Source organism: Pelodiscus sinensis, chromosome 1 (genome assembly GCF_052426305.1).
Source record: "Pelodiscus sinensis isolate ZL-2025 chromosome 1, ASM5242630v1, whole genome shotgun sequence".
Taxonomy (NCBI): Eukaryota; Metazoa; Chordata; order Testudines; family Trionychidae; genus Pelodiscus; species Pelodiscus sinensis.
This window is the reverse complement of record NC_143052.1, coordinates 175030396-175047277: the sequence shown is the minus strand read 5'-3', so window position 1 is coordinate 175047277 and position 16882 is coordinate 175030396. Positions and strand designations below refer to the sequence as shown.

General features: G+C 37.2%; 1 protein-coding gene across 21 annotated transcripts in view; it reads left to right on the top strand.

Moving 5' to 3' along the window:
- Window positions 1-16882, top strand: part of ROBO2 (roundabout guidance receptor 2) — a 621912-nt gene that overhangs the window by 546555 nt on the left and 58475 nt on the right. For 7 of the 21 annotated variants that reach the window (XM_089773474.1, XM_089773465.1, XM_089773469.1 and 4 more), the window contains 6 exons: window positions 3002-3184; window positions 4517-4543; window positions 12000-12042; window positions 13600-13727; window positions 15539-15820; window positions 16162-16287. In XM_089773474.1, the coding sequence (XP_089629600.1) occupies window positions 3002-3184; window positions 4517-4543; window positions 12000-12042; window positions 13600-13727; window positions 15539-15820; window positions 16162-16287 (789 nt within the window). The remainder of the gene's footprint in view (window positions 1-3001; window positions 3185-4516; window positions 4544-11999; window positions 12043-13599; window positions 13728-15538; window positions 15821-16161; window positions 16288-16882) is intronic. The other 14 variants (XM_006136942.4, XM_075909829.2, XM_014580523.4 and 11 more) reach the window with 3 other exon arrangements.

Below are 16882 nucleotides of genomic sequence, written 5' to 3'. Positions count from 1 at the left end.
TGGCAGCTAAGAACCTTTTAACAAATCCTACTCTATCAGATAGGAACACCTCTTCCCTCCACCAAATTTCACTTGAATTTGACATCGCTATCCCCTTAGCAAGTGAGGTATAGTTAGGGTATATGAAATGCAGTTTTCCTGTTGTCTATTATTCAAGATACCAATTATCTCTCCATTCAAGACATTCTAAATTTTAACCCCAAACAGAAAAAAATGATCACTTTGGTAGAGCAGGTATTTCTATCAGTCACTAGAGTAGATATAGCTATAAGAATATGGTCTGCTCCTCAGGTCTTTCACCCCATTAGTAAATGACATGGAAGAGCTCATTCGGGGCACCACTTTACCCTTCTTTGGATTCAGGAACATGCTCAAGGAGCCAGCATGTCTGAAGTGTGCCCCTTGCCTTTCTTTTTCCATGGCTTATTCATGAGCAGCAATTCTATTGCCTCAGCATTTTGCTTCCTCTACACAGCATCCAAAAGGTTGGATGAGTCTGCCCTCAGCAGAAATTAAGGGAAAGTAAATGCTTCTTGGAGCAACATTAGTTCCCGAGCTGATTTCTACTAAAACATATATTATGTCCTCAAAAGTACGTTTCATAGTATCTTTGCTCTCTATTTTCACCCCAGCACATTGAATGCCAGCCTTGTGGTTCACCTGGAGAGGGGATCCCTGGACACCAAGGAAGAGGAAAACACATGGCATCCCTTTTTGGCCATGGAACTCTCAGCCCAAAGAAGGGTTCCCAGGACAACAAAGAAAGGGAAAATATCTGATGGAGTCACTGCTCTCTCTCATCTTTCCCTTACCCACTGGTTTCTACCCATTTTTTGTCTTCGTGCCATCTAATGGGTGAGAAGCCCGGGTGCTTTGATAATTGACAGGATAAAATTTAGAATTTTTGCAAATCAGGTTTTCTGCCCTGAAGTTAAGTGAAATGTCCAAGTTTTAGGCATGATGCAATTGCAGTGCTTTGGCATTTCTAAATATATATAAGGAAGCCCACATGCTGCCTTTTCCCAAACTAGCACCCTTAATCGGTCAAGATTTTTTCTCCCTTGACTCTCCAGTGTTTCTTAAAATTCTTTGTTCTTTTCTTTATAGTAAAATTGTCAAAGGTTTTTTAACAGAAGCAAGCCAACGTCCAATATGACATTTGAACTATTTGTTCACAAGGGCAGACAATCACAATTACTAAGGATTGACAAGATTAATCAAATAGGGAATAAGCATAATAAAATCACAAAAATTATTAACAAAGTATTATTTTAAAAAGTATTTCCATCAAAACGATACACTACGTCACATTTCATAATAAGTAACTTCAACCAACTTTGAAAGCAATATAAGACTGAAAACTAGCTTGTCTCTAAGGCATTGCTGTCATTGACATCGGTGACTGAGTAAAGGGCGCAGGCTCTGACAGATAAATTATGGTGAGACAAGTAGACCATAATGAAGTAAATTGAACTCTTATGTTCTCTGGACTTGAGCCGTATGGATATTAAGGCCCCATTTGCACTGCTTTGTCGATTAAAGGGAGCATTAAAGGGAAAATTACATTTACACCCACTGCAATGCTGCTGGAGTTATGTAAAGGAGCATTTGTGGGAATAAGAATCAGGTCCTTAAAGTCTTTTCTCTCTTGCATCTACTTTAGCAAATTACCTTGTTTGTCTACTTTAGACCACTGTCAGTATGCTGACACAGCAGCAGTTGTGTTCCAAGAAGTGAGCAGTGAATTTAACCATTGCTGAATTATAGAAGAGGAATATATAAAAGTTTACAGCAAGGCAAAGTGCTACCATATTTATAACAATTTGCCTGAAATAACCACTTTATTGCTATATATATTCTACTTCCTACATCTGTGTGTGATAGGTTCTTATAATTGGCTAGTTCCCATAATTTGCTAGTTCTTGTAATTGAGAGTCCAAATACTTACATTTTATAATACAGCATTTACAGCATTGAATCATCTTCTCTACATCTTCAAAATACTGTAAGTGGTTTCACAAACGGGGGTGAAGATATGTCTATGCTCTACACAATAGGGTTGGATAATTTTGGCGTCATTTAAAAATATATGTAACAATTAATGTTTTACATCAAACATGTAAAAGGCTCCATTCACATGTTTTTGGATAAAATCCTGTCTGATTTTCATGTTTTTATAACTGCTTAATTGTGGAGTCTGTGGCACAGATCGGAAAGGTAAAATATTTCTGGACAGAGGCTCTAATAACTGAGCAATCAGAGAATGTGTCAGTGCTGGTGCTCCACACTTTGGCATTTGCGTGATGTCCATCCACAGATAACAGTTTAGACTAGGGGCTTGTTATCAAGACAGATACTGAGCTACCAGTGTAATTTTAAAATCAGGAGAAAGAATATGGGATATATTCTGGAAGTCAATAATTTCTAAATCATTAGCTACAATCAACACATCCTATAACCTATATTTCTGTCATTTTTGCTATTCATAATTGTAATGGATTTTACACATGTAATAATTATTATTCTAAATATTAGGTGTCATTAACTCTTCTAAGTGCCTACATTTTTTATATGTTTTAGATCTCACATTTGGAAGTTCCCACTACAACATAATCATGTTATTTATTGATTGATTTCTGTTTGGTGGCAATCATTCTCTCTTTGTGGTATTGCACTGATACCCATATCAAAAATATTTCACAAAAAATGACTACGGGCTGCCATCTGTTAGCTTCCAGGGACATTAGTATAGTAGCTGTGTTTTTCAGCATTTGTTTGAATAACTGGAATGGATGGTTTTCTTGCAGGAAACATTGCCTTCGGATCTGTCGTTAAATACCCTTTAAATATGTATCCACCTTCCTGTGCCACACAAATTCTTTTGAAGCACAGCACTGTTTTGTTTTGTTTTGTTTTGTTTTTTCTGCATTTCAGCTCTCTGGCTCTTGATTGCATTACAGAGCATATTATAAACATGTGATATTGACTTTTCTTTGTGCAGGAGGTCGCAACGAAGTTGTCATCACTGAAAATAACAACAGCATAACTGAGCAAATCACAGATGTTGTCAAGCAGCCTGCCTTTATAGCTGGCATTGGTGGGGCATGCTGGGTAATTCTGATGGGTTTCAGCATCTGGCTGTATTGGCGAAGAAAGAAGAGGAAGGGGCTGAGCAATTATGCTGGTAAGAACAGTAACTATTTTCTACAGACTAGTCAGGTTCTGTCATGAGCAGGACAAGTGCTCTTAGAACTAATTTTAAAATCCTAACCTTAACCATGCTGGTTTTTACAAATGAAAGTGGAATGGATGAATGCTGTATGCCTGTTTAATGTGTGCTATAAAAGTGCCAGTGAATGAGAAGCTTTAAATGCATTGCTGTGGAACACATTTCATCATTACTATAAGATAGTCTTTTACATCTTCAGCACATCTAGCATAACAAAAGTACGGAAAGGATTAACTGTACCTCTCACCCAATCTTTGTTGTAAACAGCACACTTACAGTGTTCCCAGTTCTCATTAGGAGCTAAACTGTGCATCAGACTTCATAACCATATGACAGTAAGAGGGAATACGAATCCCCTACCTACTCCACCCTATGTTCCTGGCTAAAATACCACATTTTGCTCAAGATTCTGTCTCCTACAGTCACAATCTAGCCTAGGAGAATCACATTTGGAAGAATAAATGAGTTTATCAAATAAAAAATTCTCTTATTTTCCCTGTCAGATCTCTTTATTCTGTTTTGTCAGGACTGTAACACTCCTATATATGATAGTTTCTACTCTGAGAGGTTTTGTTAATTCATGCAGATAGATACAGATATATTTCTGTCTGTCTGTCTAATGAGGATACAGTAGGAGATGGTGACATTATTTTATCTGTTTTGAACCTCAAACTGATAATGGGATTTTAGCAGTCTTATTTACTTATAGAGGTGTCATACCTTTTCATGTACTTCAAATGCCCTGAATGCTTACTAAGCCTGATTTTGTCCAGAGGAGGCATTTTGGACCAGTGTGTTAGCACTGCACGTTTCTATGAGCGGTCTTTTATACTTTAAAAATGCATCTTTAACTGGCTACAGTAGGCTCTTCTCTAATTTAACTCATTCTTTCTCATGACATTTGCAGCACCTAAAGGTCATGTGAACATTGCATCATGACACAGAATGACCATTATCAGAATTGTGAAATGTTGTATGCTCTTAACAATGAACGCTCATAACACATCATGTTTCAGAACTCATCGTAATACTTATGATAAGGGGAATAGCATGTCCCCCTCAGAACTAACTTCCATCAAATATAATTGTCAAAATTCACTATTCACCTTTCTTCAACCATTCTTTCTCATTGGCTGCTGGCTGACTAGTGCATAAAGCTCAATTGTTATAACCTGCATATGATTTTAGACCATAGGTAAGTGAATTCCAAAGGAACCTTGTGCCCTGCAATTAGTGCTTGTTATCAGGGTCTGTAACTCACAATGTGTTTGCTTTCTTGTTTTGCAGTTCAGTCCTTCACCTTCACCCCTGCAGGTACTGTCCATTAGTGTGTCTCTTATCTCACCAACATATCATTGCAAACATTAGAATACGTGTTTATAATCATATCAGGTATACAGAATTAAAACCAAGTACGAGGATAAATATTCCCATTCCCTGTCTATTAGAATGTGATATTGACTCTGCTAGTGATTTCAGAAGGCTACCATCTACCTCAATTAACTTCTCTTTCATTATAATTCTGCATACTTCTTACTCATCCAACCCTTCTAAATTATATAATTTTGAAAGGTAATTTTCAGGACAGTGCTTGAAATAACATTACTACCATAGGCAGGCATTACTTAAAAGGGCCAAATTTTGCTCTTGATGATTTCACTTGCAAATTTCTGAAGGCCTCTGCAGCTGTCCAGAGAACCAGAACTTATTCCTTGATTTTGCTCTTTGCTTTACATGAATCTGCCTCTGCAGGAGGTTTTGAGATCTGCACATATGCCAAATCTATCCAGTGATTAACCACTGTCCATAAAAGCTCACTCTCTCTTTCATACACTTGGTAGGTCTTTAAGGCATTTCAAAGCTTTTTATTAATTGAAGCATTTGCCTATGTACTACCCATCCAGCCCAGAGCCAGCTTTGTGTTATCATGTTTTTACAAGACATAACATACGGTAGACCATTATCATGAGTTTGATTAAAGTTATGTGAAGAATAAACGAACTGTGGCTGAAACAGCAGGTTGCAAACAGCTTTGCCAACATATGTGTGGTCAAGAATTGCAATGTATCCAGTTAATTATAATAATTAATATAAATAACTAACTTCAGTTCTCATATCTAAGCATAAATGTCACAATCTTAAGCATTCTTATATTATCTACAGTGTGCCTGGCCAGTATTATGTTTTCCAGTCTGCAACATTTTGTGGCATCTAGTACTCCTCTCAGTCATACCTGCCAAATGCCAGCAATTTTCATTAGGGACATTTCTCCAAATAAGCTTGGGGCTTGTGGGTCACTGGTCTCCCAGCTACTAGTAGGCTGTGCACACGTCTTGGTGAATTGTAGGTTATTTTTCTCCTCAGCTAGTTGTGATAAAAAGTGGAGTAGAGAAACCTAAAACTCACCAAAATGTACCCAGAATCCTCCAACAGTCCCTAGACCCTTTAAATCAGGGGTGGGGAACCTCAGGCCCAGGGGCCAGTTGCGACCACTGGCTTGCCTGGATCCAGCCCCCAGGGCTCATGGCTCCTTCCCCTCCCCCAGCATTGGGGAGCCTGCGCCTACTGCAAGACTGGACCACACAAAGTCTACTAGCCTGGGCTCTGGTGTGCAAGGGGAATGTGGGGGGATGTCAGTGAGGATTTATCTTTTGGCTTCTCACTTGTATGCGGCCCCTTACTGATTTTTCTGTGGATCAACAGCCCTCATCCCAAAAAAGGTTCCCCACCCCTGCTTTAAATGATGTCTCTGCGTATCCTGCCTTCATTCCTGCTCCTTTCTCCTGGTGCTAATGCAGATGCATAAAACTCATAGCCCACATTCTGTGAGTTTGAGACTCTGGTGCTAATGGGTCTTTCTCCATTGCTCATGATGGAGTTCTCTGCACTCCCTGTACAGTTGTTATCTGTGCTCACTGGAACCTTTCACTGTTCCCTTCCAGTTGCTTCTTTCTGCTCTGTCTACTTTTCTCTGGAGATGTATGCAGCCAAGGCACAGCTGGCTGTTGAGAGAGGTGTCATATAGGATGACATGATATACACATACAATTTTTAGATTGTTGTTAGAAACAACTGTGCCCGAAGTGAAAGTTTGAAAACTCACGAATGGCTCAGCCAAACGAGTGCTATTGGTATCTTTGTTCATATAAGAGTGAGATGTGGCACAGCTTGACAGTAACCACAGTCTGAAGTGCTTTCCTCATTTCACTGAGAGACATAATGCACTTTAACATGCACTACTGTATATCAGAAGCTTAACTTGTGCATGTGTTGAACACTTTGGGCAAGGTCTTCATCCCCCTCATTATGAAGAAACATGAAGTTATTGCAATGAATTCCATTCATACTGGTGGAACAAAGATCAAAATATGACCCATGTCCTTCAGAAACAGTCACAATTAGCATAAAAAGTATACTTGAAAATTAGCAAAATCTACTGATTTATTTTTAGGCTCAGAGTTCCTCAGGAAGAGTCTCAAGTCCACTTGAAGTTCCTGACAATGTGAATTTGGAGTTGGTGATATGATCAGTTATGAAATGTTTAAATTTTCACTTAGCCAAACATCTACCTGTTGGTACAGAATTTAAAAGACTCAATGTTATTCTTTCCATAGTCAGTTTTAACCCATGCATACTAAAAATAGATTTTAGGCCTACATTTTTAGACAGCCATAGGACTAAATTCATCTTCATCAGGTGAATTTCAGTGAAGTTAATTGGAGGTTAACTTATCCTAGTATATTTGCTTGTGAAAGAAGCACATTTTTACTCAGGCCAAACATCTGCTTTCTTCATTAATACATAAAACATGAATATCAGAATATGTACGAGAGCTGGTCATACTGTTCATTATATATATTTGTGACAAATTTAGATTTTTCCTTTGCTTCATAAACACAAAGTGGTTTGAATGTTTTGAAAACAGAAAGAACATTTTTTTCAAAATTTTTGATGAAGATTGTTTGTTTGCTTTTCAACTCCATTTGCAAGTTATTCACAAAGTGACACTTTTTTAAAGAAATAGAAATGTTTTCATTATTTGAAAATACTTGCTAAATGGTTGGACTGATAATTTTCCAACGATGGGTTGTTTGTGAATTGTTCACTTTGACTATTTGCTATTTTGCATTGTGTGTTTGTCCACGAAAGGGATATGTTTTGATCAGAAGAATAGCAGATGACACGCTGCTGGAACATAATTGAGCTAAGATTAATCTGTTGGGCTAAAATTTAGGTAACTTTCTGTATTTGTGAACATTTTCACATATTCACAAATAATGAATAATAGGATACATATATGATTTTTGTTGTTTACAGTGGAAGAGCTGTAAACAACTAAACAGTGACACCTTGTAACATTCCCCCTGCATTACTATTCATCAACAGGGATTGAACCTGAGACGTAGAGCACTAAAGGCATAAATGTCTACCATGGAAGTGACTCCACTAGCTAGGAAGCAGTAGTGATAATCAGAAGCAGTAGGTTAAATACATTTTTGGATGATGGCTGCATATCAGCAAAGCAAAAGCTTGGCACAAAGTCTGCCAGAGCTACAAATGCATGATTTATTCCTTATTTAGCAATCAGCAATACAGATCATAGAAGACAATTTGGCTGGACATGTCTGTGTACATTTGACACCCTGTAGAAGAGCAAAATTGCTGCTCTGCACACTGAAACTGATTTATACACTAATTTCCTGTTTTTCATGTTCACCCTCTACTCACATTCCCCAGATACAGAGATGCTCCACAGGTTTGCACATGACACAAAGAAGGGGAGCTGGCACAAAACAGGTATCCCTTCTAGTACAATATGCAAGTTCTTTCACTTCATTCATTTAGCAGGGAAATTTACAAATAGATCATCACATTTCTACTCAGGTTCCTATATAGTACATTCACATAACTCCTGTGTGAAAACAAGAAAAACTCCATCTAGCCATGTATCTTTCATGTGTCCTCAGACTCATTTGTGTGCCAATAACCACTCATTTGAATATTCAAGGTGTTTTCAAGAGTGCATAGACCATCAGCCATGCAAGGAAAGTAAATGTGTATGTTTAGTTATGAGTAGGTAAGCTTATTTGGTGACTAGTGCACTAAGGGCTTTAAAATTTTGTAAAACTTAATAAATACAAACAAATTAGAAGTAGGAAATTATGGCATTCTAAACATTTCATGCACAATTCATAAAATTGTTAGAGGAGTATAAATTATTTGACAGACTCATCCAAAAGCAGGCAGAGGATTTGATGGAATTTTTATACGCTGATTATCTGTTCTGAGTTAATGCTTATTAAAAGAGGATTAATCTACATTCATATTTGAGGAACAGCTTATCAGGAAAAGGAATGAGACTTGGCTGGCAACATTAAAGTTTTCATTTGTGGCAGGAAAATGTGGCCTATTAGAGATAGGCACATAGAAAGCTTTCTGAAGCTTTCTTGCCTGAAAATGTCAACTTACTATATATTCGTATTTTCCCAGTTCTAGCAGGCATGAAGATTAGGTTTAACCTTGTCAGATAATATTAGTAAATAGCATAGGTACTTCCATACATATATATATTTTTAAAACTATTAAACACTGTTCTTCATGCAAACATACACTGTATAACTTCTTTACATTGAATGTATATTAAATGCAATTTGGAGTATACTCTGCATTTTTGCAACTCTTGCAGTATAGTCTGGTGAGGATCCTTTGGAAATCTTTATTCTCTTTTTTTCCCCCATCTTCTTTTGAAAGTCAGTCTCCTTCCTGCACCTAATGCAGGTCTTCAGCCATTCTAAGAACCTATATCTGATACAGATAATGCTGAAAGACCTTTCATGCTTTCCCTGTAATAAAAGGCAAGAGTAGATGGGTTGGGTTAGTGATAGAGAGACCCTCCCTTTCCTCCTCTCCCATTGCCCCTCGAGACTGTTCAGCATTGATTTGAAATGGAGACAGCCTGAATAAAGCCAGCTTGTCTGGGCATTTTATTTTACTTTGACATCTACAAGACTGTATTGCATTGAATATGCTCCTTTTCAGCATTTAGACTTGTTTTGTAATTTTAGAAATCAAACTGCAGGCAAAAATGCTGACAAAACATATGACAGGAGTGATAAACAAAGTGCTTATTTTGGCAGTCTGAGTCTGTCTTTTCTGCCTTTTAGCTGACTTTTCCTTCTTGTTGACGCTAAGAGAAATGGATGTGCTCCTGCAAATCTCAGGTAGCATTTTTTTGGAGGGATTCAGAAATACAAAATGAGTTTGTTATCAAGCAGTAGTATCCTCTGTTTTCAAATAAAGATTTACATCCCTGGATTGCAGAATTTGGATGATTGGAAGGTGCCTGTTGAACAAGAGCAGTGATGGCGGTATTTTCTTATTCGACATTATTGGAAAGTGATAGCCATTACTGCATTTATGTGCAAGATGGAAGCAAGTATACGGAGTCTATTCTTACCAAGCCCCATGCATCAACACATGACTAGCCATGACCTGACCAATAAAAAAACCAGCATAACAATAACATCATAGCTCATCTTTTTGGATGGGTTTCTCTCTTTCAGCTAATACCTAGCACTGTATCTCCTCTAAAGGCTTTTATTCACAAGGCTTTTATTCGGAAAGTGAGGTTGTGGCAGGACAAGGTAGGGTTACAATTAAATGTTAGTGACCCCAAGAGCGGGGGCCCAGTGGTGGCATCCACCCCTCTTTAGCCTGCAGAGATCAACTACAGCTTACCAAAAATTGTGCAGTAGCTACTGCTTTTCATTAGGCTCTCCCCAGCTTGCTCAGAAGTACCTTACATTGTACCTGTTCAGCTAGGGTGTCTCTGGAGACAGTTGTTGGTATATTCTCCCTTTGTATTCTCCCTCCCTGCCCCAGCTGTGCATTGCAAAGGCACAAGAGAGTCCTACAAATATAAATATGTAGATGACCAAAAGTATTATTTCCCCCACTTTTCATATTTAAAACTAGCCTAAACAAACATATTAACTTCAGGTGTGAAATAAGTTTCAATATAGACTACATTATCCTTATAAATACTAATCCAAAGTCAGAAAATTCATTATTCAGTATATTAGTAGTCCGTGTAGGGGTTCATATCCTTGTTGCTTTGACAGAGATAGGATGTCTGGAAGGAATGGAGGATGGGGAAGAAAAAAGAACATTAAATTGTCTTCTGCTAATACATTTCTTAACAACATTTTCCAGACATAGCCAGACAGTACCTGTTTATTTGCATATTCACAAATGATATCCATGGCTTTTTAGCCTTAAGTGATGCAATCCTTTAAAAAGCAACATAACTGGAAAGTTGTGTCAGATCGAGAGCTAATTAGCTGCAATCTTTTCAGCATGTGGTGTTTTTCTAAGTAGGCTTTTATTTAATACTTTCCACCCTTTAGTTTTTTTTTTTCATTAATTGTTTCAGATTAACTCTTTTCAAAATACAGCTATTAAATAATGTGGTATGAAATAGAACTACAGTGGCTTTCCAGTAGGAACAATAGTACTTTCTGTGATAATGGATAATTAATCATTAACCCCACGAGCCCTTATATATTGGATCCCAAAGGGGCAGTTTTATCAACATTAAATATTGTTAAATATATATGTCAAAGCCCCTTGGAGAACTGGTAAATTGGCAAAATATGAGGTATCACTGATATCCAGATTTATGTCGATTTTTTGTGTGAATCATGACATTTCCATGTTGGTGCTTTATTGTTACCTGGCTGAGGGTGCAGTGTATGAAAGAGAGCTGGTTAAAGTCAGCCAAGATACCACAATAGTATTTCTGTGTGGTGAGAGTAAAAGTGGAGATTCTTGCAAATGCGTTGGTGATTATATATTTATTGATTAATAGATTATTGCCAGTGAAGGAGCTCATTGGCCTTGCTTCACAATTTTGTAGTACATGAATTGCATTTGCTATTCAGAAGGTGTGCATTAAAGGTTGACTTAAAAATACTGTATAAAGGAATGAGTAGCATAAGACCACAGTATAGGACAACCTATATTGCCCTATCTTTGAAAGCAGCACCTGAGTAATGGGGCGTACAACTCTGGGTCATCTTGAAATATACTTCTGTGAATATATGATGGGGGCTGGGACTTTTCTGTCAGGGATCCATTGTTGGATAACTTATATGATTCATATACTTCAATATATCCTTGGAATCCTTCAAGGCAAGACTGAAGAGATTTTCCCCCGTGTAATGCTTGTTGTGTGTGTGATGTTTTTATCTTGTATGTGTGAGGGAAGTGAGGTAGGATTGCTTTTTATCCTTGGTTTTTCTCCGCTATAACTCCAGAAGGGCTGAGACCAATTTGCATGTATCCTATGGGATAAAATAGTTGTGCAGTTGTATTCTGTAACTGCAACATGATACTGTTGTCGTTAATATACCCCTATACTGGCATTATATACTTAAGCAGAAGCATGCCACAGAAATACAATTTCACCACCAGACATAGTCTCACACCATAGAGTTGTGTGAGAGAATGCATAGTTTATTCAGGACTACCCAGGACAAATGCTCTGTAATTTTGGCTTACATGCTACAGGGCAAATTGATTGACATCTGTCCAGTGGAATGCTATTATGTCATCTTTGTTTTGCTGGTAACTGCTGCATTATATTGTTTTGTGATACCCAGAGATTTTAGTCTTGGGTGATAAAGTATGATTTAGTATTAATAATTATTACTAACTTTGTTTTCCTCTCGTGTTTTTTTTTATTTTGTTTGTTTTATAAAAAACAAAACAGTCACTTTTCAAAGAGGAGATGGAGGACTAATGAGCAATGGAAGGTATGTTTGTTGTTAAAAAAAATCTATTTCCATTCTGTTTTCTTTTTGATTAGGAACTTGAACTTTTCTATAGATAAAGGACTATTATAATAAAAGGTCATTTATAAGACTGACAAGTCTAGGTGGAATTAAATGGCTTACCACAAGGTTTAATGATCTATCTATTGGGCACTTTAGAGGAATCAAGTCCAGATGTTTCATATCTCCCAAATGCCCAAGAAGAAATTAGTAGTAAATATCACAAGGAATGTGTTCATTTGTTACCAGGATGTTTATTGCATTAATTAGACATTAGCAAATGAAGTTGCTGTTGTTTAAGACTCCTTATTGGCTCCTACTAAATTGCTGTGAGTGAACAATTACACATAATCGATCACAAAATAAATGATTCATGGATGATAAATAGGTTGTAGATTGATGGGACTGGATTCCACAACTTTGGCTACTCAATTGAAATTGATAAAAGCTGATAACAAACCCATATATCCTCATCTATTTTCTCTTTGCCAATATGGAGATTGTAATTAGGCCCTGGTAATAACTTCCAATCTCCCATTTAATCAATATTTTAGCAAAAAGAGATTAGGCCTAATGAGAGTTAGCTATTGTGGCAAGAAAACTGCTGGATCTTCTTATTGCTGTTTCCATAGAAACCCATGTTTCTCTTAGGGATTGTACCAGAAGGGGTCTATCCAAAAAAAAAAAAAAAAAAAAAAAAAGACAATGATTATAAATGTTGCTTCTTTCTCATAAGTGTGCTAATAATCCAGAAAAGCTTCAGAACTGTGCTTTTTCATATTAAGAGATTGATTTTCCTTGCAAAACGCAAAACAATGGCCCCATTTGCCATGCTGAATTTCAGGGTAGGGCTACATTATTTATCCTGTGTTTACTGACTGAACAGTGTCTTATGGCCAAGTTCCCTTCCCTTTTTGAGATATCCAAGTTTGACTACAGCTCTTGAACTTTAATATTACAAGAATAGGAAAGCATGCTGCAGTCACAGATAAAAAATACTGTTGTGAATTTTCCATTAATCCTACTCAAACCTATTTGCCTCTAAACTATACAGGAGTACTCAAAGAAAAAGCTACCAGCCTGTAGATGACAGATGTACATTTGGGATTCAAGGAGTGAAGAAATAGTAGCCCAAAGTCCTGGAAATGGCTGATACAGAGCAGTCATTTTGAGTGATGGTTCCCTCGAAGTGGCAATTTATCATTCAACCCTTGTTTAGGATCCTTCGGTATTGCAGCCGACTCCCTGTTTCAGACAGACAACAGAGTTCATTTGGATTCTGGCAGACTCACAACTGATGCCTAGTTCCATTTCCACTGACAAAGTTGATTGGTATATAGCCTTAATTAACTGCTGAAGGTCGTTAAATCATGAAAGCCGCCACGATTTTAATTTGAAATACATTGAAGTCTCCTAAAGTGTTTATTACATACTGTGGCAGGAGAAAAATGATACAGTCTCTTCAATCACTATCTTGTCCAGAGTTGTCTGACAGACATATTTTAATGTTCATTTCCTTTTTTTTTTATCCTGCTTCAGTCGACCAGGTCTGTTGAATGCAAGTGACCCAAGTTATCCTTGGCTTGCAGACTCTTGGCCTGCCACCAGTCTGCCAGTAAACAACAGCACTAGCGGACCCAATGAGCTTGGGAATTTTGGTCGTGGAGGTGGGTTTTACTGAATCCTGTCATCGTGCAGCAAATAATGCATTTTATTTTCACTTTAGTTTGTTTTTCACATAGGGTTCTAGTGTGTGTGTGTGGTCCATGTAGGGGTGGTCATCAAAGAACCTAAGCAGTGATGTAAAATTGCTGCCTGGTACAATACTGTAAAGCATGAAAACACTGCTAATTAGTAATCTTTGGGTTTTATCTACATTTTTGTTCACTATTTCCAGTACTTATATGTCTTGTTGATATTGTTAAATCTATCATAGAAGCACCAGTGGTAGAGCAGGAGAGAGAGTAGAGGTGTGGTCTGTCAGTCTGAGCATATCACTTGGAGGCTAGAAGCTTCTGACTCCCAACCCAGATTACTCTCTTGCCAGAAGGAAGTCATTACAGTCAGAATTCTCAGAACTAGTCTCTTATTTTGGCTACCTTCATTTTTTGGTGCCCACTATAGATTTGAAGCACAATGTCTGTGTGTGTTCTGTAGTTCTAAAAATCAGGTATCCAAAATCAGATACTACTTTTGAAAATGTTGACTTTCACTTCTCTCATTTTCCCAAGCTATAAAATTATTGTTATTATTAATTTCTGTATTACTACTTATTGTGTCAAATGAGGCACTTTAGTCACAGAGATTAAGACTCTGAGTATGAATATAACAATTCCTATCACATCAGAGTGTTGAGGATTAATTAGGTATTTCATGATTGCTAAACTCTGTGATAAGCATTATCTAAAAATTATATAGTCAGAGTGCATGTCCAGTAGTTGGTTGTCATATTATAAAACAGAAGAGTGGTCACATGTTTTCCATCAGTTGGGATTCCATGCTGGCTACTACTTTTTTTATCTTAAACAAATTAGAACAAGAGCCATGTTTGAAATATTTGAGTATCATGAGAAAAGCAGTGTTGCTGCCTATACCATTGTACTGGTAACCTTTCAGGCACCTTTTCAAATTCAAAGGTATTAGCTTTTAAATCTAGTATTCTGCCAGTAAGTGTCACTGTGAAATTTTAGAAGGGGAGGGAATTTAAATTTATAGTATTGAAATTATAAATCTGTAATATGCAAAATGATACATCATGTGAAAAAGTGAGCAGATATTTTGTTTCTAAGGTTTAATTTCAATCTACAGGTAGTACAGTTTTTTAACTCTGTTGATCTCCATTTCCAGAAGTGTACTGTATCATTATAATTGATCACCTGAATCTCTTCAGTGTAGTTGAAATCTTGTCACACTCTGAAATGACTTATTCATGTCAGTTTTCCAGCATTGGTGAGATGAAATGTCTTTTTTAGGTTCTAAAATCAAACCAGATAAACTGATGGATAAACTTTAGAAAAATACACTTTGTGCCCTGAAAAGAATTACTTTGAGAACCCGTGGCATTCATTCAGTAGTTTTGCTTGATATTTTCAGGGAGATGGTTTCCTCTGTGATTTGTAGATTAACTTCTTTCATCATTTTCCTAAAGCTCAGACAGTTTCATTGGTTCTGACATAGAATGAACAATTGAAAACATTTTTCAGTAGTGAAATATTCCAAACTTCACTTTCACAGTTGAAAGTATGGAAGAAAAAGATGGTTTTAGGCAGTGAAACGTGAAGGACAAGTAGTAGGCCTGTCACAGATGCTGATAGCTTGGCAATGGTTGTACATCATCTTCCCTTCATTGGCTCATGGACTCTGTCTCAGCTGAAATGCAAACGTGCAGAATGACACATTTATTTTTCATCTTAAACCTTGATAGTTTCAGGCTTCCTGTGCATCACTGATTTGTTCCATTTCCCTATGCTCACCACAGATGTGCTGCCACCAGTGCCAGGCCAAGGGGATAAAACTGCCACTATGCTTTCTGATGGAGCCATTTACAGCAGCATAGACTTCACCACCAAAACTAGTTACAACAGTTCCAGCCAAATCACACAAGCTACACCATATGCCACTACACAGATTCTTCATTCCAACAGCATCCATGAGTTGGCAGTCGACTTACCCGATCCTCAGTGGAAAAGCTCAATTCAGCAAAAAACTGACCTAATGGGATTTGGTTACTCTCTGCCGGACCAAAGCAAAGGCAATAACGGTGATTCCTGCTCTTATTTTCCTGAGTCGGTTTATACTAGATCCTCTGTGCATGAATTTTAAAATAGTAGATTGTGATTTACAATTCAGATTTACCTTAACTAATAACATTTATCATGCATGCATACTGTTCTTTACACCATTTCAAAATAAGTTATTCTGTGCGTTAGTCCTTTTTGTCTCACTATTATTTATAGCCCATCTGTATTTCCATTAGGAAAGACTAGGTAAACATTTCCTACAATCCCATCACATCTGCTTCTGACTTGCTAACTGCATGTTCTGCATGTGCTTTAAACTAATCACATGATGCCACTATGACCTTTGCCCTTTAACTCTTAGCCTTACTTTACATCCCTGACTACCGATTGGCTGAGGGATTGTCTAATAGAATGCCACACAACCAGTCACAGGATTTCAGCACCACCAGCTCTCACAACAGCTCAGAAAGAAGTGGCAGCCTTTCAGGTTGGTTTCATTACAACGGGTGTAAAGAGAGGTATTTGTGTTTGTAAGCAGCTTGCTCTGTGTTCCTGATTATAGCCATGAAAGAGCGATTACTTCAATCACAGTTTACAGTCAAACATTGTTGTGTCTGTCTATTTAGACTTCACTGAACATGTCATTGTAGTCAATAAAAACATGGTTTTACAAAAACCGACATCTTATTTGTCCAGGCTGTACAAGAAATCTATTTAAAGATAATAGGAATTTTTTTTTCTTCCTTTTGTATCTTGCACTTTTCAGTGTGATTGGAAATTTTACTTTGTAGCATTCTGACCCTTCTAGTACAATGTTGAATTTATTCCCAAATCAATGTTTACTATACAGTACAGATTACAATACTTGAGCCTCATGAACAGGTTAATATTTTTGTTGAATCATTATTAGATCCCAACTCCTGTGAGCCAGGTTATAAATTCTATTGTATATCAACAAAACCACCAAAACCAGAAATTTCTCAGACCCTAACAGATCCTTTAGATGGTTGGTATTCCAAAAACTGTTTCAAGTCTGCATACAAACATAATGTAAATAGTATGTGTGTGCTGCATGTTATATT